The sequence below is a fragment of the Bombus pyrosoma genome, linkage group LG14 (assembly GCF_014825855.1).
Source record: "Bombus pyrosoma isolate SC7728 linkage group LG14, ASM1482585v1, whole genome shotgun sequence".
In the NCBI taxonomy this organism is placed as follows: domain Eukaryota; kingdom Metazoa; phylum Arthropoda; class Insecta; order Hymenoptera; family Apidae; genus Bombus; species Bombus pyrosoma.
Window position 1 is genome coordinate 7,445,825 of NC_057783.1, and position 24,946 is coordinate 7,470,770.

The 24,946-nt window shown below is 35.1% G+C and overlaps 1 protein-coding gene across 19 annotated transcripts in view; it reads right to left on the reverse strand.

Moving 5' to 3' along the window:
* LOC122574770 (kazrin-A) overlaps positions 1-24,946 on the reverse strand; it is a 139,122-nt gene that overhangs the window by 57,575 nt on the left and 56,601 nt on the right. For 16 of the 19 annotated variants that reach the window (XR_006319179.1, XM_043742748.1, XM_043742760.1 and 13 more), the window contains one exon: positions 2,509-2,657. The exons of the other annotated variants lie outside the window; for them this stretch is intronic. Coding sequence is in view for 15 of the 16 variants with exons in the window: in XM_043742748.1 (XP_043598683.1) it covers positions 2,509-2,602 (94 nt within the window). In the remaining variant the exon portion in view is untranslated. The remainder of the gene's footprint in view (positions 1-2,508; positions 2,658-24,946) is intronic. 19 annotated transcript variants of the gene reach the window in all.

Below are 24,946 nucleotides of genomic sequence, written 5' to 3' on the forward strand. Positions count from 1 at the left end.
CAGGAACGATTGGGGTAATGTGTAATTGACGGAAAACATCGAAATTCGATGACATTTTCCACAATTCGGAGCACTGTACTGTTTTGGTGGATATCGATGCATTAGTACACCTATCGAACTCTCATAAACGTCAATGTAGCGAGCTCTCGAAACTCCTCTCTCTCTCTCTCTCTCTCTCTTTTCCAATCCCTCGTTCAATTCGATACTCGATTTATATCCCATCAAATTCTCATTTATTAGAAAGTATCGAGATAAAATTTGAAGTACGTAGACGGTTCGTTACGGACGTGAAGTTTTGTAGATAAAGCTAACGTATGATCGACGTCATATTATTGAAAATAGAAAAGCGGTCAGTTCAAAAGTTCCAGTATTTTTAAGCATTGCTCTATCGAAGAAAAGTGAAGTTTCTGAGAGTTGAGGTAAAAACGGCAGATAGAAAAATGTCTAAAATATCTTGAACGTTTAATTGACCAGTTTAATTAAAATTTTAGTAGACTTTTTAATAAGTAAGAACTTTCATTGGGAGTGATCAAACAGATACGTTGAAGAATACTGTGAAAACGAATATTATCGTGATCAAAAATACTACATATAATCATAAAATAGTTAACACAGGATTTATCAACGATTAAGGTATAAAACCTGTACGAAAGAAAAATTGTAAATTTACAAAATTTCTGGAAAAGTATCAATTAATCGTTTCGATTCGTTTTAGTAATAAACCGCTCACTTCCCTTCTATTCCGTCGGATATTCACATTAAATCCTGTCGTTCGTTAAAGAGTGAATGATGCTTAAAAATCGTGGTGTCCGTTTGATTGTCCGTCTTAATATCTTTTTGTATTCCTTTGGAGAAGATGGTTTTACGTTTGCAGAGAGTTAAGACAGGCAAGTACACGCATCGGGTTACAGTCAGGTATGTGCATTAAGGCACATAAAGGGCTTACGTAGACGTAGGCGACCCTCCCAGCTGGTATATAGGTCTACGTGCAAACACGCAAGCACGTTAAGTGCGCTTCCAGCACGAGGTCGCTATGAGACCAGCAGGGAACCGCGAAGGGGTTAGCCTGATATATGGGATAGCTTGATATTATGCGCCTCCGCACAGACCGGAGGAATATTCTTTACGATCTTTCCTCGAAAATGAAACCTATTCGATACGTCGAGATATACTCGACAAAATAGCCAGCTTTTATTTAACTTCGCGTGCAGATTCGTACTATTTTTGTAGACAGAAGATTAACCCTTTTATTGCTATTAGGTTGTCCGGAAAGTGTCTATCTTTTACAGACACGTCTTTTACAACGACGCATCTTTATACAAACATGAAACCTAATCTGTCGAACGTTGTGATCTTTATTTTGATAGAACAAAATGGATCATACATAATTCGATAAAATAATATAAAACGGAAAATGTTGTGCCATTATTTCCCTATAAAACGAAAGAAACTTTTCGGGCGACTTAATATAAATGGTACCATAAATATTGTTGTAATTTCGCTGAAAGTTTCACTAATCTTCAATTAGTAATAATTGAGTAGCTTTTAATTAGTAATAATTTTATACTTCTATTTATATAGAAATCAAGAATGTTTCGAAATATAAAATACCATAGCGCGTATTTAAAAAAAAAAAATAATAAAGATAGTCTATTGTAATAAAAATAAAATTGTCTGCGCTAGTATAACGAAAATAAACTTCACTGAAAGAATATGATAAAAAGTTAAAGGTAATTTTATAAATAGCACTTTTATTGGCAATATATAATTACTATCGGCTAGATCGGCGTTGTTACATCCCATCAAAAACTTTCTGCCAAGGTTTAAGGAATAAAAAGTGGCATTATCCGTAAAAAACATAGATAAAAAAAACACTAAATACCGATTACATGGAATGTACCTATATACAACTTTAATTTATTTTCAGAGTTCTAAGATCTCTAAAACTTCGCTGTAATACCTTCAATTACGATTTATAGCTGTGAGATCTATTATTAACCTTGCTGTAGTACTCGAATTTTTATGCCCGACTCACGCTCAACAAACAAGAACAAGCAAGAGGAATTTTTGTTAAACATTTTAACAAAAATTAGTTAGTTTTAGATAAGGTTAAGGTTTAGTTTTAATACAAATTAAAAAGTGTTTCTCATTTTCTGCGACACTTCTCAAAATGATATTTTACCTCTTTAAGAAGCATTTTTCAATATATTGAAGTTTGGAAAAGATCGGAGATACCGATCAAGTTGTAAAATATTATCGTATATTAAAGCATCTATCTATTAAAAATGCTATTTTCTACGATTTTTCTTAAACCTTTCACCCGCTCCAGCTACTTACTCCTTTTCTAAAAGCAATTTATTAGAAGATTAGAGACTTCTTTCAAAGTCAGTTTCAGCTGCATCCTCTACGATATTGTGCTTTATGAAATAGCAACGACCAATCACCAAGAAAGCCCCATGTGCACCATGGTAATCCATATACCACTTTTTTTTTTCCTGCAAGACTCACCTTCCTCGAAGGGCTGCGCCCGCTTAGCGAATGCCCTCGAGAAAACGCCGCGCGGTTTCGAGGTCTCCACGCCGTTTTCTACGGCTGCGCTCATTTTTCTGAGTGGTCCTTCACGGAGCTTGTGTTCCCAGGATGAATAAAGGGACCATCTGAAATTCACGTGACACTCAACATCTTTGTTTAAAGAATCCGCGGTCATGGTACGAGAGCTTTGATACGAATCTCCGTTTGACGTTCCTGCAATCACTTCTCACCCCTAATTAAACGATTGAAACGATTTTCTACCGTAAAATAATTCTCCCTTATTATTAGGTTTCAATTGTATAGACGATCTTCTTTTCTGTTATTAAATTTGGATTTGAGGAAATAAAAGATACTTCATGAGCTTGGATTTTGAGATATTAGAAGTAGATATTTTATTTTTATTTCTTTATATATTTATTATATATATTTTGCTGTATAGTAGCTATAAATTTATACTTAATAAAATATGTATATATAAAAATAATAATAGATACGAATAAATCGTCAATTCAATTGGTACCGATATGTCTAATGTTACGCTATTGAAATATTGTACCACAATGTTAAATAAAATTTAATGTATCTAGATACAGAAGAACGTAAAACCTGCCAGTCCCGTAACACGATGTTACAGAAAATTAACGGAATTTATGTCACTGCTCATTATTACAAAAAAATATTACATCATGTACTCCATTTCACCATCTTGATTCGTTTCATAACGATGAGAATACAACGTTCCCTACGATTTCACCACTTCCACTTATCACCAAGATTCCAACAGATAATAAAAAAGAAAACTCTGGACGATCTACATATCTGGTTTTCACACATTTTCTCCAACGTACACTATTATTTCCGCTGCAGTAATGTTTTGCAATTTTCCTATTGCCCCGGAATATATCACCTTGGCTACGTAACAATGCGTCATATTACATCACTATAGATATTCGCACAATGTCCCTAGTTAATTGCTGTTCTTCAATCAAGAGTTTCCCTTTAATTAAATGTAGATTATCTGATTACGGAGTAGAGATTACAACGAAGAACTGCCGGTGGTACGTCAAAGATTAAAAGCAACAAAGGGTGAAATCCCGTACAACATTGCATTCAAGGTTCTCTCTTTACGAGGCCTGGATAACATAGCATTAAGTCTACTCTGTTTAATTACTAAATCTTTATAATCTTCGCGAGCATTTTAATGCTGTGTCCAATGGAAGGCTGTTCTGGGAGATCTAACGATGACGTTTACGATTGTTTAAACATGATCATATTGCGAGCACCGATTTTAGAAAGGAAAAAGATAGAACGGTGCTAAAAATCTTGATACTAAATTCTTTTAACGATAAAAATATGAGTGGAGGTTGTAGAAAATGGCAGGCTGAAAATCGTAATGATGTAGGTCGAGATTTTGAAGTTCTGGATTTATAATTACCCATTTTAATCTTCAAACGTATAATTAATTAAGTTGTAATTTTACTCTGCGTTTGGCACGTGTTCGTCGTTTGGAAAAATATAATATAGTAATAATAATATTTATCATACGCTAGACTAAATGTCTATTGTACGTTTATGTTTAAACTTACAGATCTATGTCGATAGTTATTTACCTAAAACTTATTTTACACTTTCAATACCTTTTTCCTTAATTCTGCTCTAATCCTAAACCATATTATGCTAGCAAATTTCCTTAGACGTACATCAGTGTAACTTTAGCCTTTGTTCTTATTTACACTCTATCGAACTCTATCCTCTTCTTTGCTTCCTGGATAAATGATTTGGAAAAATATAATGGAGTTTTTGTAACAATAAACACAGACCACTATTTCACGAAGAATAGGAGTGGACTTACACCACTATGATTCTCACTTCTGTTATTGAGAATCGTTGATTTTCTCTTTCGAGGTGAATCTGATTCAAGAAAATGAAAGACGATTTATGGAGCGTGAATCTCTGTGATATAAAACATTTCTATGGGAAAATAAACAACTGAAAATTGTAGTTATATTTCTCGCGGAGAGAACAAAGATTTATGGAGTGTCTGCAAGTGGTATATTTTCGTGAGACGATCTTAGAAATTCTGCAATTATTTTCGCAAAGACTACACGAATTCAATTTTATATAGATTTAATTTAAAATACTTTATAAATTGTACACGCCCATTTGAAAATATTATATCACTCTTTTGGTATTGCATTAATATTGTAATTATTATTCTATTAATATGTAATTATTCGTATAAACTTCTCCACTGTTATATATTTTGAATCATAGAAAAACCATGCGAATTAGTAACACGCAAGACTTATTAATATTTAGAGTTACGTTGAAAGATTGATAAACTTTTGCTTTAAGCCTCACAACTCTAGCTTATCGTCCAGACGTAACCCTTAGAGCGCGAGCTTTGACAACGGATATCTACAGCGATGGCAGGATAAACATCCCCTAAAAATTCGAAGCTTACGGTCCCTCGTATTATTAAGGGTACTGTGCATGTACATACACATCGTTCCCCTCGATAGAACTCGATATTCGATCGTCATAATTTATCATTACACAGGGGAAAGGGCGCGTTCGATAAATCCTCGTTGCGTTCGACCGAGTTTGCTCGTTGATTTACGCGCCTTACTGTTAGTGACTTTAGTCATAAGGGAGACACGGTATCCATAGGTCAATAGTGGCTTCTTTCCAATACAAAGCAAAATGGAAAATTAATAAATAAACAAATAAATGCTTTTGATTATAAGAGAGACACGGTATCTATCGGACTCCATTGGATTTGTAATATAAAAAGGAGTATGAAAAATAAATAAATAATAAATAAACAAAATAAATAAAGAAGTGGAAAATCGAAGAAGAAATCATGAGCCAATGGCCAAGTGTATTATTCAGATATCTATAATTCATAACAATAGAAACAATAGATTGTCTTCGATTTTCTATTCGAAGACAAATAAATTAATGATTTGATCGTTCAAAATATTGATAATCCAAGTGATACGAATATATTTTTGTAATCTTCGAAATAATCTATTCCGTTCTATTTCTTGTTTGGAAATAAACATATCAATAATTTAATCGCTTAAAATATTTATAATCCAGGTGACGCAAGTTAATTTGGCTCTGCCAATTAATTCTTTAACTACGGTGGATTTAATGGAATTTAATGGAAAATAACTGTTTATTACTACGAACATAATAATTCCTTATTGTTAGATACACATTAAAACAATTGAATGAGATAATGGTACAGAAAGAAGTTCTCAAGTTAAGCTATGTTCAACTAGAATCTTTAATTACTGCAGAAGTTTCATACTACGAAACTGCTGCAATCACATTGCGATTAAAAGAGAATAATTACACGCACAGGTTGGAAGATCGAAATGAATCAATTAAACAAATTAAAAGACGTAAACGGGAAGAGTTTAAGAACAATTCTGCGAAGCTAGAGATAAGCCAGAGTTAGAATAAATTAAGGAACAAACATTAGATCAAACAGACTGGATGCAAAATGAGCGAGTAATTTCGTTTATTATAGAGAAACAGCTGGAGTTGTCACGTTTATTCCGTGCCGTGGCAATTTCTAATGCACGACCCCCCGGAGTTCAATTCCGAAATGGACATATACTGGTTTGCCGATCCCTTTTGTCAAACGGAGGGAGCGTTCGGCAGATGACAGTTTCATTTACAGGATCGCAACTGAAGCCACGGCAAAACAGCGATTTTCTTTCCTTTCCAAATTGCATACAAGCATTAAAATAAAATAAACATTTATTTTCGCCAATTTCATTTTATAAAAGAGCAATTGTGTTTTAGAAAATGCGTTCAAAAAATTTCATTGAAAAATCTGCGAAAATTTAAGAGACGCTAGTTTATATATCTCAGAAGCCGAAAACTTGCTAATTAAAATTTTCATTATTAAATACATTTTAAAGATCCAAAATTCCTTAGTCTATAAATGTTATGAATTTGAAACGCTACTGTATAGATTGGAAGTTTTCAAGTTAAATTCTTTTTCTTTTAACTCTGTCTCCTTCTTTTTCCTTTTTTCTTTTTTTAAGGTACACAAAGTTGTAAATAACGCAACTAATTTAATTTATATAAATTTCCGGAGTTCGTAAGTTCCCAATTAGATCCACAAAATGAAATCCGTTGAAATCGAATTAAAACCATCTTCACAAATTAATCATAAAATCACTCTGTTTTTCAAATTTGTAGAAGCTTCCCCTAATGATTCATTCCATATTTCACTGTGAAACTGGATTTTCCACGGCTGTTTCGACTAATAGAAATTAACGGACGAAATTTTCTGCACTCGTTTAATTCAAAGTTCGAGGTAAATGTAGATTCGATTCGCGAGGACGATATAAATGATGCTGAGAACTGGAGGAAGAAAAATCTCATTAGGAAATTCCATTTTTGCGCGAACAGCGGGAAGCTGACGCGTATATTCTGGCAAGCTTGTTCTTCCAGCATGTCCTTTTTCACCGTTGGAATGCAAGTCGCTATGGTGGATCCTTCTTCTGTCAGAAGTTTCAGAATGGATGATAATTCTTGAAACAGAGGCGCGTCCTCGCGAAACGTAAATTTCGTGGTTTGGCTTCACTAGTCCGCGTGTACTTCGTTGCCAAGGGATTCCAAGTGTAAACTTGTCAAAACACTGTCAATTTACAGGGATATTCGTGCGGAGAGTAGATTATCCAAGGAAAATTAACGAAGTTTCTGATCTCACATTTGGTTGCCAGTAAAGATGAAAAATCGACGATTAATTATTCTTTGTAAATTATAAATTAGTGTTGCTTAAGAAAGTAAGTTTCAAACGATCAAATGAACGTTGAAGGAAAGAATTAAAAGAAATCAACAAATTAAGCAAATAAAGTTAAATTAATATCTATAAAAATCTACGAATCGCGGACAAGTATCGAACTTTATTTCTCTTTCAGTATCTCTTCACCATCTATGATAAAGTTGGCCAAGAAATGTTATCTTTCATATATTTTACGTGTACCTATACTTTGCATATTGTATACATATTTGCATATTCTATATTTTTACATATTTTATGTACCCGATATTTTATACGCGTATCTTTTCTTACAAAAATATAGATAAAAAATATAGAATGAAATTTTTTGGCCACATTCCTAATTTTCTCAGATAACATTCTACGCTGCACAAACGACACTCTGAACTAACCAAATCCAGCTTTACATCCAAAATTCCTGCAAAACGTAGCTTCACTATATTATCATTTCTGCATATGCAGATTTATCACTGTACTTAAGGGAACGCGAATATTTTCCCGAAGGTTCTGAAGTATTAGGATAAGGGCAGATTGCAGATGTTACTGGCACATTAATTCCGAAATCTATGCGGCAATATCTCAGTGCAGATTCCTGCTATCTTAGAATAGGGTGGATAATGCCGATGTAATTTGTATTTACGAGCCTCCGTAGAGCCATTGCACGGCATTGCTCAATGGAGCACACATCCTCTTAGAAAAGAAGCATCGATCGGCGAATAAAGTTAAAGGAAAGAGCGTTCCAGAATTTCTAGTGACACGAAAGATTTCTAGCTAGAAAAATATCTTCGCTAACCGAACCCATCGATACGTTCGGGTTTTTTATTTGCGCGAATCTCATTAATGGAAATAGGTTCTTTTTTCCTAATAGAGATCGACTAGAGCATGATTTACACTAAGGTTTCGCGACGAAGGTGATATCTAGGTCGGTGAAACCTTGAGGAAAGTTAAATTAGAATTAATACGATCAAGGAGTTGTCAACATTTCTTTATACGCCATGTAAATTTTATTCTCTTCGAAAATAATTACTCTACTTGAGAAAGTTAAATTGTAATTGATAAATATGATCAGACGTCTATCGTGTTTTTATAGACACCAGGCAAGCTTGTAGCAGATGGAAGCTAAAAATTATTATTCATGACGCCTCGGAAAAGTTGATCTTTTATGCGTACAGGAGTATCCAGATTTCCCAGCTTTCAAATTAGTTGTTTACAGCACTCGAGCAGCGTTGAATTAAAAATTGAAATTAATAGATACGATTCAAAACTTGTAGACTATCGTGTTTCTCTCGTGCATCGTGTAAATTTTCACGTGTTCTCGCTTCTATCAATTCTGATGCTTCAGATAAGTTGTTCATCGGTATTAATACACGCAATTAAGGACTTGCAAACTATTTTCTCGCGCAAATTTTCCTCTTTCTTTAAAAAAAAAAACGGCACCATTCGTGGTATCTTCGCAGATAGAAATATCATTAATGAAGGATCATTGATTTAGAGGTCTGAGAATAAAATGTTTCAACTCTTTTGAACATCTAGGTTAATTATTTTCATGTTGCAGAATTGTTGTAGAATTGTAGAATGTTCCACAGAGAAGCTCAATGCAAAGAAATAAAACTCTTCGCAACTTAGGAAATGCCCGAATTCTCAAATTTAATCCTAGCACGCCGTTAACAATTAATTAACGACCTATATATTCTCTTCTAAGTTCTTGGAAATAGGTCGTGCTTCTACAAATAAAGCTCTCCGTACAATCTTTTTACTACGCTTTCCGGAGAAGCCCTTTCTATTATTCAACTTATTCCCGTCGCAACACATGGGTTTGAGTTTGGCCTGAATTACAAGTCCGTATACTCGTAAAGGGTTATTGAAAATTCAATTGCATCGACATTATATCAAATATCAAAGTAAATCCTCTAATTTAAAAGGCTTCCAATATCAGGTTTTGTGATAAATAACGATAAATCTACAGAGGAACTAGTAATGAAATAAAAGTTTCTGTTAAATTTTCCAATTAAAAATAGCAAACTTTAAAAAACTGTAGAAAAAAGATACTTCTAATTTAACTGAGAATTTTTTGCTACAAAAGTAATGGCACGTTTCACTATTTGTTTTGCAAATTTTATTCATTCGATTCAGTGACCCTCCTCCGATGCGCTACACAATTTTCATATCTCGTGTTTTAAAAAAATGCGGTGAAATACAATATATACAATATGCAGGGATGCGTTACTCTTGGAATATTTTCACAGTTAATTTATGCAAAGGAAAATACGAGTTCTACAGACAGCAGCAAGTTTGATAAGCAATAACTCGAGATAAAAGTTGGTTAATTGAAAACTTTGCTCCTTGTCTCTGTTCAATGAATATCGTCGCCTATTCCATACATAGTAAGTGCACATGCGTACGCTGTCTCTTTAATATTCATGAGATTCTGCTTAATTATCACAGCTGTAGACCGTTCGTGTAATCTCGCGGGCGTGAAGTTTCATTTAAATAAACAGAAAGAAGCTTCTTACTCCCGTAACGCATTTCTCGTTCTTCGCGGTTTCACGTGCAGTTACTTACTTTAATAGTTAAACGCCATACTAAGAATCATGGTAATTTTATTAGGCATTTAAGCATCGCAGATCTTGCAGAGAAAGAAATTGTATTCTGAAATTCCCTTATTATATAAAAAAGGAATTACATAAAATAAAGAAAATGTGGTTTCGATGATACTTTTCGACGATTTGACTATAAAAATGAAATATCTTTGACGAACAAAGCGAAACGAAGTAGCTATTTTAATTAAAAATCAACGCGATACTTTCCTTCCGCAATAAATCGCAAGATTAATGAACTGTTAATAAAAATGGAAAATGAGAAATATTTTTTGAATTTATTGCATGATTACGTAAATCTAATAATAAATGGTAACGCGGAGTTTTTGAACGGTTCTTCATCATCGTTGCTAATACATTGTGAAATTTTAATCAATCACATATAAAATTGAATTTTTTCTCTATTTGAAGTTTGATAATCTTTCAACAATAAATCTTGATAAAAGATTCACCGTAAATCATTTTCTCCAGAGAACGTAATTATTATTTTCATACAACTATTATTAATTTTTATCACAGTTGCAATATTCGACCACTCTCGACTAATATTTTTCAGTTTTTACCGATTTTATGTTAAATAAGTCCCCAAATCGTTTTTAGCTAATAAATATTTTACAACTTCTTCAATTTTATACTTCAAATTTATATCGTCTAACCCTTTATACCGACAATGTATCGTAAAAAAACAAGAACTACTCTGATCCTTTCAAAGGGTTTTCTTTGCGTTTTGACTTTTCGTCTTTGTGCCTCCGCTTTTATTTCTGTCAAAGCGGAAGCACGATGAAAAAGAGAAGAAAATTTGGTAAAAATAAAGAAAAGGAAGTAAAGGGCGAATTTGGATGAAACGTGAAACGTGTAAGAGAGTCAGGTCGTGGATGCCGCCTAATGCAAACGTAACGTAATAATTAGCGGCTGGGTAGCTTGCTAATTAAGGAGAAAGCAGAAGAAATAAAAGAGCTTCTCGTTTTACCGGCGATGGTTAAAACGGCGCTTTCGTTCTCGCTTATTTTCTCAACTTTGCCTACGTTTGTCTTTTCTACGCCTATTCGGATGCATCCGACACCTGTTTCTTTGACAACTCGACGCTATTGAATCATCATAATTGGCATGCAAAAGAAAAAATATTTGCTCCGAGAAATACCGAGGAAACGTTGTCGAGACGACAGTAGGAATACAGATTTTTTATTACAATGGAAGACTACTTTATTTATTATTTAGTTTATTCGCATACAGGAAGACCAGGAAGGACAATTTTAGATCTTCGATCTTTGTCTAACTTCTCGGTTTGATATTTTTCGGATTATGGTCGTTCAACGCAGAATACAAATAATTTTCTAACATCCTCTGTAGTTAAAAATCAAACATCGAAAATGTTCAAACGTTTGTATAAATGATTTATGAAAGATCAATCTCCTTAACCGCGCACGGAACAAGCGTTTGATCGCGAATTCCTTTTGCGAGATTGAACGTATTGCTACTGCAATGCAATGCCAATTTCCTACGGAATAATTCCATTTCACATTCTATTCGTCATTTGGTTGGCATTTTGAACCAAAGGTAAATTAAAGCTTGATAAATTTTGTTCGATTTAACGTTTAATAATACCAATACAATGTAACTTCATCGAAGCGATGATATCTTTAGCTGCGAGGGAAGAAATAATTGGTGAGGAAATTAGGATTGGTATGAGACAGCAAGAGAAAAACAAAAACGTCTGTCCAAAGAAGCCAGTGCACTTAAGTTCGAAGAAGGAATTCACGATCAGAAGTAGTGTTCTCGATCAACCTGCTTGATTTATGTCGCACGAGAACAATAAGCGTTGGAACAATCTGTCTCGCTCGAAAGAGCATTCAGGATGAGCCTTAACGGTGAAAGCCGGACCGGAAGGATCGACGATCCGTGACCACCGACACGACAATGCAAACGGTATCTAAACCTTTTCCTTACAGAAAATTCACGACCATCTTCTCTCAATGTAGCGCTATCATTCCTAAGAAGGAAGAACTGTCGCTCTAATGTTACGACTAATAATAGTTGATATTAGAAAATTCCTGGAATTTCTGGCAATTCAAAGTTCGTAATTATTGGATTCGCAACTTTTGCGTTCCTCAATTTTTATTGCTATAACTAAGAAATTTTGAAAAGCATTGGTGGAAAAGATTATAAATTAATAAAAATTGTTACCAGTTGACGCTAGAAAATTTCTGGTATCGTAGAAGAATTTTAAGTTCGTGGTCATTAAGTTTGGAATTCTTAGATCTACGATCTTTGCATTTCTCATTCTTTTATTTACGATTTTCCGATTCACGATCCTCAAAACTCTCTTTCTTCCATGCCATTGTTTCTCTGCTTACAGTTATTAGCCTTGCAAATTTGAAATGTACAAATTCCAAATATCCAGAAGCAAAGAACGTTTGTTGCTTTCGGTTGAATTCCCCTTATCTAGTCCTACAGAGTTACCCCAAAAAGAAGAAGCTATCACAATATACAGCAAAGCCGAAATAAAATACACGAGTACGATGACTGATTCCGTGAGGCAATTACCACAAACCATTCCTCGGGGAACCCTTCGCAGCTGTGTATAAAGGGTGCTGGTGTGACACGAGATGAGTAGAAAGACGGAAAAAAGGGGGAAAAAGAAAGAAATGGAAAGGCGGGGGGAAGCGGGTTCGCGTTTAACGGGTGAGAGGAAAATGACATGGACGTGAAACAGAGATGACTGAGGGGGAGCAGAGCCACGAAATTCATGAATATTTATACCGTGGTTATATCGTAGAAGTAGCATGCGCTGGAAAAAGAGAAAAAGGGAGAACGCCGGCGCCGTGAACGAATTGAACGAAGCGCAAACGCAGGAACTACTACGTACCGCGAATGAAATAGAAGAAGACGTAACGCAATCGTGTACCATTTTGCTTATGAAGATGGAAAGAGGCAATATTGCAGTTGAATCGATATAACTTAATTTATTACCTGGATATATTACGCGAATCGTACGATCACCTCTCTCTGTAATTGTACCGATTATTATCTCTCGTTAACGTAGTATGTTACTAACGATAGTTAGTTAGATTGTTACTTGTTATCGTTGCTTTGGCGCTTGTTAATCCGCTGCTACGATTGAATTAGTAGCTGATTATAATCACGCCATTAATAGGTCGTTATCATGCTAACGACGGAAATTTTTTTCTAAGCGAATAATCAACGTGACGATGATGTCTACGTATATACCAACAGATTATTTTTCGACCGTTTTACTTTAATGTAATACTATTTCACGTAGGATAAGAGGAACTGATATAAAAGAAATATAAGTTTCTAGTTTAAGAGATTATGCCAGCTACTTTGTTGTAATTATATTCATCGAAAATTCAAATTATATATATATAGACAGTAGGCAATTCGATCGCAATATAATTTGTAGAGAATAACGATAAATCGCATCCTGGAAGTCAGAAAGTCATTAATACGCGATAATACGCAGCGGAAGTACGGCTCGTGGCTTCATTAATAAACATATGAGACTAATTATACGGAACACAAATTAAACAACTGCAATCTATATACTCACGATAAGTTCACAGATATAAGAAATCTAAAAATATACTAAAATGGCTTTGATTGTTATTTCTATATCATTTATTTAATACTATTCGAATCTCCTGAGATTACTCAAGTGCCATACGTATCCGTTGCAACGTAATTAACTCACACAAAACGCCCATTCGCGTGCTTCGAATACTGAAACGTCAATTAACATGTCGCAGAATAAATAATATCAAACACTGTGAAAGCAAGATTGTTCCTGAAACCTGATTCTCAAACGATCAATCTCGGTATTAACTAAGCGAAATCTAGTCCATAGACCGGGTTTCTAGGATAACGCCAGTTTCATCAGGGAAATGAACAATATAATCAGAACAGCGTATCAGATTGGATCCAGCCCTGACGTCGTAATTGCTTTGTCTCCCACGCCTTTGAAGCGACCAATCACGATCACATAAGCACAATCAAACTTCGTATACGCCGATGCTCGCACGTCGTGCGCCAAAGGATGCAGCAGATTTGCATACGCGTTTCTTCTTTCTCTTTCTAACTTTCTATCCATCCCTTGTCTCGCATTCTCCTTTTCTCTGTCTCTCATTTTTTTCTTTTGTTTCTTTCTCGATGTCGCTCTTGCTCGTTCATTCACTTATGTAAGTATAGACGCGCACATACGTGCACGGCCGATGCACATAGGAGGAACAAACACGTGTATACACGTTAAAGCAAGTTCGTGGCGCGCAATTAAGAAGCAATTTAGTGCACCTCCTCGTGAACGAGCTTTCGCAACACATCGTGTACCACGATAAAGCCTCATCCGCGTACCCGGAAGCCCAACTATGTTGGTATTAAAACTATCCTTATAGGAGAGAGGATGATAAGGTTTATGGCGCTTCCGGTGCAAACATGTGTTGGATATCAAACATTTTTTAGAATCGATGATTCTTGATTAGAGCAGAGCGATAGGGTAGAGACAATCGGAGCGATTCTCGATGTGAAAGTTTGACTCCGTAGGATTTAATTATCACTGATAAAAGGTTGTCTTAATTGTTTTATATGTACGCAATATTACATATTTGAAATTATTTTTGTAACAAAAATGGTAATGTACCTATACTGTGCTTCTATCTTAAAGATGTGCCGCGTACGTATAAAACATTTTGACCATTGTGGGATTTGAATATTATCTATTATAATGATATATAATATCATATATGATCATCAATCATATATAATAATTTAAAATTTCTACGTACATTTAAATTTAAACGAACATTCAATTCCTTCCATTTTAATAATCGATCGATCTCTATACCAGTGAAAGAAAAAAGGATCTCTATACGCCGATTAATCTTTCGGTCCATTTATAAAATCCCTAATTCCTATGTCAAAAGAGCTATTTCCAAATTCCATAAACATAGAGAAAAATCCAGCGATATCAAGCCGACAGATCCTTCCTTTTATACCACAGAACTATCCCCTTCCGGTTTCACCCCAAACTACAATATTATAATATGGTCATGTCGCGAAATATGATATCTATACACGACATTAAATGTCGGCAGTAGTTCGGTGAATGTACAATGCGACACGAACGATTTCCGGTCCCCGTAAACCCAAAACGGAAGATTAGTGTCCATCTGGGGATGTTAAACAGCAGAAACGTGCGGCATGATTGCAGGAAGCAACGCACGTGACGCACTATGCGATATAGTTCACGTTGTACGCCGCTACCTTCGCTGAATGTGAATATTGTATGAATCTATTGTACGGAGTTCATAATTCTGTTATAACGTTCCGCGTTTCGATCTTTTTTCGCGACTCGGTGGTGGTGTCCTGTCCGCGTCAAAAAGAACTTCTTGACTCCCTCTTATAAAGTTCTCGATGTTTCAGATATACGACCTAATACTTTGTTCGTGAAGCTTCGACTTGTTCGAAAACTGTAGAACCTATGCTTCGTGTCTTTTCTATAGAAATGAAGTTAGCGTCAGAGTTTGAGGTCAAGTGTTATTTTAAGTAATATTGTTATAAGCGTTTCTTGCAAGTATTCGCTAATACGGTATAGCAATATTCTTTAAACAATTGAAATTAAATAGATTCATATTTGACTCTGTGAAATTTAAATTACGTCGATGATGGTCACCAATTTTCCTAAGAGAAAATAAATTGTGAGCCTAACGATGGTGCCATAGAAAATGATCACTAGATTGTGAATATTTGTATAAATTCATAGTTTTATCGATATATACTAGTTAGATAATTATTTTACTGAAATTTTCCAACTTTAAGGTAACCTTTCCTTTCACTCCTTAGATGTTTCATATTTATTCCTATTCCGTTGGTAACTATATCGATATAATTAAGCAACTGTCTGTTTCGTCTTCTTGTTCCGTACATTTAAGTGGAAGCAGGCAATTTCTGTCTTGTCTTCGTGGTCTCGCTTTTTCAAGGAAGAAAATATGGAAGAAGAAAGAGAGAATCCGCATTTCGTCGAGTTCCCCGGGAGATGTTAAAATTTAACATGTTCAATCAAGTCGCGTACGTTTGTTCACCTGAAGAACCTTCTAGCCGGAATGTTGCGAGAGAGCAACCTTTACGGTAAAACGGGAACGCGACGAGACAAGTACCTTAAATGGCCCGCGGTACTTTTGCTCGTTTTCAATGCCGCGACGAGAATGTGACGCAACCGGCCGTGTTATCCATTCCCCTGGCATCCTTCAATTTCCACGGAACTTGTAACACCATGTGGCTTTTACACCGCTCTCACCAACGTGCCTTACTTCTCTGCATTTGCATATTTTCCATCTAAAACACTCGATTTTCGTTAAATATTTGTGGAATTTTGAAAACGGTGGGACAATGATTCACTTAGAAAACTGATGTACGTAGATAATCGTCATTTCGTTGACGGCTAAATTTAATAACATTAAGGATCCGAATTTTTAGAATTTATATCTCTTCCAAATTATAAAATAATTTTTAGATTATGGATTGTTATACATTTACTGTGAGCCTCGTGTCCATGTTAGAACCGAGCAGTATTTTTTAAATTACAAAGTGAATAGAGAAATACACGTTCAATATGAAAATCAGATAAAGGGAGAATTTTGATAACGTAGGATTAATTGGCAACGTATGGAATTTTAAAACCAGTCCTGTAAAAAATGGATAATACGAGTTATCGTGTTCTTCGCATAGAATCTAGTATTTCGAATCAACAACATATCAAAATTACACTTTATCTATGCTGTCATATACAACCGTTACCTTAGCCGTATCATCCAAAGTTGCTGACTTCCTGGCAAGAGTCGCGGGACGTCTCAGCTCTAATTTATACCGATGACAAAATTCAGACAGCTCTATTTCTCGTAAGATCGCGAGACACATCGTCGAATAAGTAATGGATGTAAATATACATTGGGAAATCCCTACGGGTAGCAACCGAATGTCCCGAGGGATCGATATGCAGATAGCCGATTCTCATAAATATTAATCAGTCGCGATAGCTTCTGCAACAGCCGCGTAGCTTCGGTCATTTCTTTATTATTATTACCGTTATTGTTATAGTCCCTCTTCCAATAATATCGAGATACGAATAAATGGGACGAAAAGGGAGAGAAAAAAGAAGAAGAAAAATCGAGCAATGAGTGAATCTTAGTGCGCAGAAAATGTCGACTGAGATTCCACTTTGGAACATATCGATTTTTCCGTGACACGTTCCAGGGAATACGTATTCCAGGCAGCGTAAATTCTAATAAATATTTATTGCCCCTGTAAAGCGACATGCAAATACGTGGACACGCGGTGGAATCTCGATTATCGAAATGCGTGTTAACTTCCGGTTATCTGAACATTCGACAACGTGTCTCGCTGGACCTGCCAGCGCTTTTCTCGTTTCGATTAGGTCGTGCTCCAGGAAGATGAAGTGTTGATTAAGGTATGTATTAAATGATAATTAATAAGTTAAATAAAGTTATTTGTTTGGAATAAATCGGATTGAAATCATAAATAACCAAAATGCAAATCTCTTTCAGGTAATACACACCAGCACAATTCATGCATACAAACAACGGAGAAGGTAAAGAGAAAAGATGGTGAACTGTAATTTTTGTTCTGATATATTTGAAATCGAGGAAAGATTATCTTGAAATGACGAGAATGTTGAGATTAATTGAATCAAAAACTACTGATATTAAATTTGAGCTTGATGTACCATCGGTAGCTTTCTTGATAAATGACACAAATTTAAAATTTACTGATTTTATAAGAGGATACTAAGCGTTACTCTAATATGATGTCATTACTCCATCATTCACTACTAGTAACATCGCTTTTAACATTGATTTAATACAAAATTGACGTACCAGATTATCGATAAACGCTATTAACCGCCGTTATTTCATTAATACTGACGTATCCCACCACAAATCGACCAGAATGTTCAAAGCACTTAACCTCCGATCCCACAAAATCGCGAAAGAACCTGATCCAACACCAACGATATTTCGCTCTCCATTTTCTTATTAAAGTAACGAAACTAATCCCAACTAAATAATCTAAACTAAAATAGAAAGAACATCGAGAAGATCGAAACCACAGATAAGAACGTACCTGGAAGATAACAAGTAAAAAGTGACATGAAAATTGACGCAAAGTGTTGCGCTACAGAGCAAGAAAGATGTCAAGAGAACATTGAACGAGACAAACGCACGACAAGAGGACGTTCCGCGACGTTTATCAGTTGAAACTCGACGACGAGATAAAACCAGGAGGCCCATCGGTACGAAAGAAGGAGGAGCGAGAGAGAGAGGAAGAGAGGGTGAAGAAGGAAGAAGTTGCCGGTGAACATTCCACGGCTCCCGGAGTCAACGAAGGCTCGGCTCATCCAGAGCGGAATCGTTCCCACGCTGCGCGAATCCGCTTGAAACACACCGAGCTATCGCGCCGCTCCTCCAATCGCGTTTCCACTTCCGTTCGTTCGTTCCTTAGTAATTATTCATTGAAACAGGACTGCCGATGCGGAAACACAATTTAAAAGCGCGACACTTTCCTCCCTGGGATTCGGTACCAAGGGAGAATGGATTAGGTTGTAAATCGTTTAGTCGATGAATGGAGACACTGTGTCTGCTACGTGATTGCTATTTATTAATTCACGTGTCACTATTTCGGTTAATGGTACTACGGGATTAGCCGTGATTGACGTATTCTTTCGTGGATTATTTTGTGAATCGTAATTGGCAGACGGCTGAGATTTCTATTGCAAATTATACATATATATATGTGCAAATTCATATTTTTGACGGCATGACTGAAAAAAGTAATTGTTTTACCTACCAAGTATTATAGAAAGATTTATATTTTGGATGTTTTACATATTTTAAAATATGTTTTCGCACTGTGTGTATTCTGTGCAATGTTGCACCTCCCCTATAAATGCATACAAATCTGCAATCTATTGATCAGTAAAATGTTTATGCAACAGATGTTCATGCTTTGTATTATAGTTTCATAAGCACACATAGAAATTACCTATACCTACCTACCTACCTATTTATACCTACGTATAGAAATTTGTTTTACGTATTAAATAGTATAATATATATTGTGACTTGTGCTATATTTTCTATATGTTTTTATTTATATACATTCTATAAATTTTTACGATTGCAAATTTTAATTATTGAGGATGATGGTGTAATTAACCAGATGAATTAGGATGAAAAAGCGAGGATAAAACTTTAATAGGGGAATTAATTTTGGAGGAAATAAGAATAGGAAGTACAGAATTTAAAAGTAAAGTAAAATAAGGCAACTGTATACTATAAATCGAGTAAATAAAATCTAGAAAATCTAGATCGGAAATGTACAATAAAATGTCTTCGTGGCAGGTTACTTTCGGAGAATACAAGAATAGAAAATCAGAGAGTCAGCATAGCCAATTACAGAAAATCATCTGTCATAACTGATCTCACATTTCCAATTCAGTTTACTCAAATAATGAAAATTCGTACGTTCCATTGCATAATGAAAATCTCGCTAATGGCACCTAAGATTATCTCACAACTTAATAACATTTTCTAAAAAAAAAAAAGAGAAGAGGAAAAAAGAAAAGATGTTTAGTCCATAAAAATGAACTGCAGTGAAGATGATCTCACAGAATCCCATGATAGAACTAAATCTTGTATCAACAAGTACCATCAGTCTGTAGTTAAGCTTTTACCATTATTCACGATCTTCATCAGAGAATGCGTCTTCTAGAAAACATCCTACAAATTACTCTACTTTTTCTTCGGTGAAATGAACCAACACAGAATAAATTATAATTGTAAATGAAACAATCGGGGTATAAAGTTGCTCTGCCTGATATCTCAATTAGGCGAACACGAATCGCGTTTGTTTCGCGAATATGTGCTTGATATAGCCAGAGATCTGAATTACACGTTCCATATCGTAGATGCTCGTGTGATATAGCAAAAATTAATAATTCCTACGTGAAGCGACCTTTAATCTGAAAATCTATTAGATTTCACATTTTTAATTATCTTCGTATTTCTATTCCATTCCCATCCATTTCCATTTCCACAAATGGAATAGAATATTAGAGTATAATGAAATCAGTATATACTGTGTATACATCCCACTTTTAATCTTCCCACGCAATTATTTCCCAAAGTACCCATTGTTGTAAAAAATGTTTTAAGTAAAATTTCTTCTGTTTCAGGGTGGGCGTCTTACGATGGCTGTCAAATTTGTCCAGGTGGAGGAGTCTTCGAAATCTCAAGATGACTTTTTTTTAGATAGAACTATAAATTTTTTTATAGACCATTCGATAGAGTTTTTAATTCTCTACAAGAAGGTATTGAGGTGTTTGTATCTGAAAATGCATAGTTTCAGAGATATTTCAATGCTGATTTCATCAAACTGAGTGTATGAAAGACCAGGAAAACATGAACATAGAAGCATCGTTATCTTTCCTAGTCTTTCATACGGCGGGTTTTACAAGAATGAAGTTAACATATTTTCTGAACTAATTATTTTTCGACTCAATTGACTATACACCCTTTTATAGATAATTGAAAAATGTATCTGATGGTGCATAAGAAACGTATAGTTCTATTTAAAAAGAACAATGGTCACCTTAATATCTCGAAGACACGTGCATATAAATAAGGTATGTGACCATCACAAGACACCTCCCTCGAAACAAGAGAAGCTTTATTCGAAACACTTTTTCGACTAATGTATAGTTTAAAAGTTATTTGCCGATTAAAATAAGGCAACCTGTATAGTGGAATATTACAATACGTCGTTACACTTCGAATAATTTTTATACAATTTTTATATTCAACACCATTATATTGCAATGGCAAAGAGTTGTCGATAATCCCATTGTTTTCGATTGCAGCTACGAGTTCCATCGAGGAGAATGCAATTTAAGGGCACACTTTCTCGTAATTCACGGACAAAGATGCACTATGCCGGACAAATAGAAAGTGGAAAAAGTAGGCGAACGAATCGTAATACATTTATCAGTCGAGTCGCATTTACGATGCCCAAGAGTCTGTGGCTGATACTCGTTCGACGAGAAATAAAGCGCAGCCGATTCTTATATCTGCCCTTTTCTCTTTTCACACGTTTCGTTTCCTCTTACACGTGTTTTCTCCTGTCTTCGCCTTTTCCTTTTTATTGATCCTCTTGCAATTTCATTCCATTCCATTCTCAGCTCACTTTTTCCACATTTTTAATACTTTCTTTTAGCTTCCTTCATATTCTTCTATTTTTAGTTCTCTAGTTCTTTCTATATTCGACGTAATCTTTCTACAAACTTTGTATTTGTGTCGTTTCCCTTAAGCTTCTCCTCTACGAAAACAGGATCTCTCGTATCTTCGTCCGTTTCTTCTCATTGTCCCGTTTTGTAATTTCTTACGTCTCTATATTTCATAATTTCTTGCAATATCTCTTGAAGAGATTTGTCTCTCTTATAATCTTGTTTCTTAGTCGGCTTTGTCTTGCTATTTTCTCGTGTTTTCTCTTTACTTTTCATCTTTTCGCTACAAATAGATTCCTATCTTAATATTGTTATTTAATTTCTTCTCCCTTCTCGTTGTTCTTTTCTTTCTCGATAATTGGTGTCTACAGATTTTCTTCACTATTGAATCAGCATATAATTTGCTTCCTTTGAACTTTCACTTTCTCGTTGATTCTAATTCTTTTACACCATCTTCCATTCCCCTTTAATTTCATCTTATTCTTCCAGTAGATTCTTTATCTATGATCGTTTAGATCATTCCTTGATCTGTAGGATCAGTAGGATTTCCCATTTCTTCACTTTCTCTCTTCAGGGTTTTTAAATACTTTCATCGTTCCGTTAATTTACTATCGTTATTCACTTCCATTTCTATCCTTCTTCTATCTCACCTCTCCAATCAATTTCCTGTATTCAGCTTCTATATCAGCTTCTTGCTTTACGAATTACATTCTTGGCCAATTCCACATTCACACGTTGTACAATGCCATAAATACTTTTCTCAGTTCTCTTTTCTTTTGCATTAATTCTGCTTTTATCTTTGCGCAGAATATTCTGCGAACCCTTTTGCTTTAATTTCATTCTCTTTTTTTCCTTGACTCCCTCAATTCGATTCGACGCTGTAATATTGTTTGTTCGCTTCCGTTCCCCGAACCCACTTTCAACCCATTGAAACAACCACGATACAACGCCGATAGAGCGGAGTAGCATGTAGTGACACAAGTTAAGCCGAATCTTTCCCTACGGATATGCCGCATAGATACGTACATGGTATCGATTGCGAGCAGAAAACGATAGCATCGAGACAAATAACACACAGGGAAATACGTGTATTAAAATTCTGTTCGCCTCGAATCGAACGTCGATATTGTTGGAGCAAGGTGTACCATCTGATAAAGGAAGCTGTGATATTATTAAGAGAATGAAGACAGAAAAATTTAAACAGACGTAACATTTTTCACATTCCAAATTTCTTATTCTCTCTCCCTTTGTCTTTCTGCTGCTGTTACTGTTTTGCCGCCTTTTTGGTTTTAGAGTTCGACGTACCTATATAAATTTGACTACTATTGAAACAGCAGAGTTAATAGAGCACAACATTGATAACGTATGACGTATGTGTATACTTAATCCAACGACGAATATTTCTCTTAAAACTCGCGTTGGAAGAAACATCGCTAATCCTCCGAGGATTATCTGACCTAACCTACAGTCACTGGTAATCCCACCTCCCTCTCGGGAAGTAAAAATACAGCTAAAATAAAAGGAAGTTCACTTTGTCGCAGTCATACGAGGAATATAATCCAATAATCTCGCGGCGTGTAATTTTCAACTAGTTAAAAATTACGGAGAAGATCTGCATGGAAAATGAAGGGATTTCGCTACGGATATATTGTTGCGCACAGGGAATATTAAATGAAAAAAATGTCCCACTACCATTAACTCGCTTCCGTTTCGTGAATCCACTTGTGTGCCCCCATTGGAGCGAACTACATACATCGCAGAGAGAGAGAGAGAGAGAGAGAGAGGATCGAGTAGGTTACGGTGTTGCAGCGAATTTCTCGTCAAACGAATCGAGGGAGACGCGAATCCTGTCACGAAGCGATAGCCGTAAACGACAACTAGACTACGAATATTTATGCAGATTTATATTTTTAAGACTATAATCTACAAAATGGAACATAACGAATAAAATTCTCTGATTATCACGCAAGCAGAATTAACATAGTTGATCTTTCCATAAATATAGGGGGTACATGATAGGTCGGGTGATGATTCTACATGCAAAAATAAGTCAGAAAGTAGGAATGACATTTTTTCGTTTAAGGTTTCGTTTTTGAAAAAAACTGAGTTTAGAAACTCATCAGGTACATGTGCGTTAACTGCAAGTTTCGAATTATCAAACCTCTGTTTGTAATCGCGTATAATTCTTAATATTGCGCTACTGGAAGAAAACTAAATATTTACAAAAATATTTTTACCTAAATCGTGAAATAATTTCGAACTAGGATGACACTTCCATTACTCTTCTCCTTTTTATTAAATAATTATTAAATTAATTAGAATATCTTAATATAAAAATTGCATATTGATGTATATCGAATATTCTAGATTAATTTCAATTTTGTCATCTTCATATCTCTCATCCAGTACAATAAGAATATCTTCACTAGAAAAGATTTCTCAATATTGTGCAATATTTCAGAATAAATTTCTTTCTTTTATTATGTGGAATAATAAAAACATTTTAACCTAAAGATCCCTTTATATCATTTCAAACGATTCTGTCGTCTTAATGTTTCCATTATCCGCGATAATTGGAATATGCCGACTGAGAGTTTCCTTACCATTGCACAATACCGCCAGTTAACCTAAAAATTCCGGTATCTCTTCCTTTGTCATCACAGGGACTCAGCTGTTCCGAAAAGAAGATTTCTAGGTTGAAGTGGACCGTAAATAATAACGTTTCACAAGCGAGCACGATTCATGTCATGGTGTTAAAACGTATCGGGGCGTAACCAAATCCTCGAGAGCCAGTTTCGACGAGATTGCAGTGGTACCGTTCGGTTTTCATTGATTAAAAAAAATCTCATTGTTAATCCTGGTAACAAGATTGAAATCGATCGAAATAAAGTAAACATTCGAGTAACTCTATCCCGTGCATCTGCTCGAAAAGAAGAAAATACCAATATGTATTTATCGGTAAATAAATTCACTTATTAGGTAATTCCATAAATATTTATATATCTAAGTTTAAAAGGTAGAAATTTTTATTGATAAATATTACATTATTATATTATATTCATCGATGAATAGTTTATTATTTAAAGTTGTTTGGTTTCCCTCTTGAAAAATTAATAAAGTTACGGCGCAAAATATTTGGTCACTGCTTGGAAATTTTCTGTTTGTATCTCTTTTTATAGAATTTTAGCGTAACGATCGAAGTAAATGCAAATTTGTTCAATTATCAACTTATTTTTTCATTCTAATTTAGCAATTCATTGGTGTCGATCATTTCTCTATCAATGCTATTCCTTATTTCTTTAAATTTGCGCCTCTGTGAGCCTCGTTATCATTCGATTTTATCTCAGAGATTCAAAATGCAATATAAGAGACGGAATTGTTTACGGAATGAGCTTACTATAGTTTCGAGATTCCGCAATTTCTACATCAATTTGTACTTGTTTCCGTGCAGTAAATTTCCTCAAACTAGCATCGGATGGAACGATCGCAAATATTCGAGCTGAGATTTGTTTCGACGTATCACGATAAATATTATGAAATTAAACAGGAATTACACGACATCTCGTAAAACGCGTCCAACTCTCAAACAAGTGAGTTTGTCCCAATGCATGAGACTGCAAACATTCTCATATTCGACTAATATTTGCCCGGGGCAAATATAAAACTCAGCATTTCCGATACATCTTCTCTGTAACCAGAGTGGAT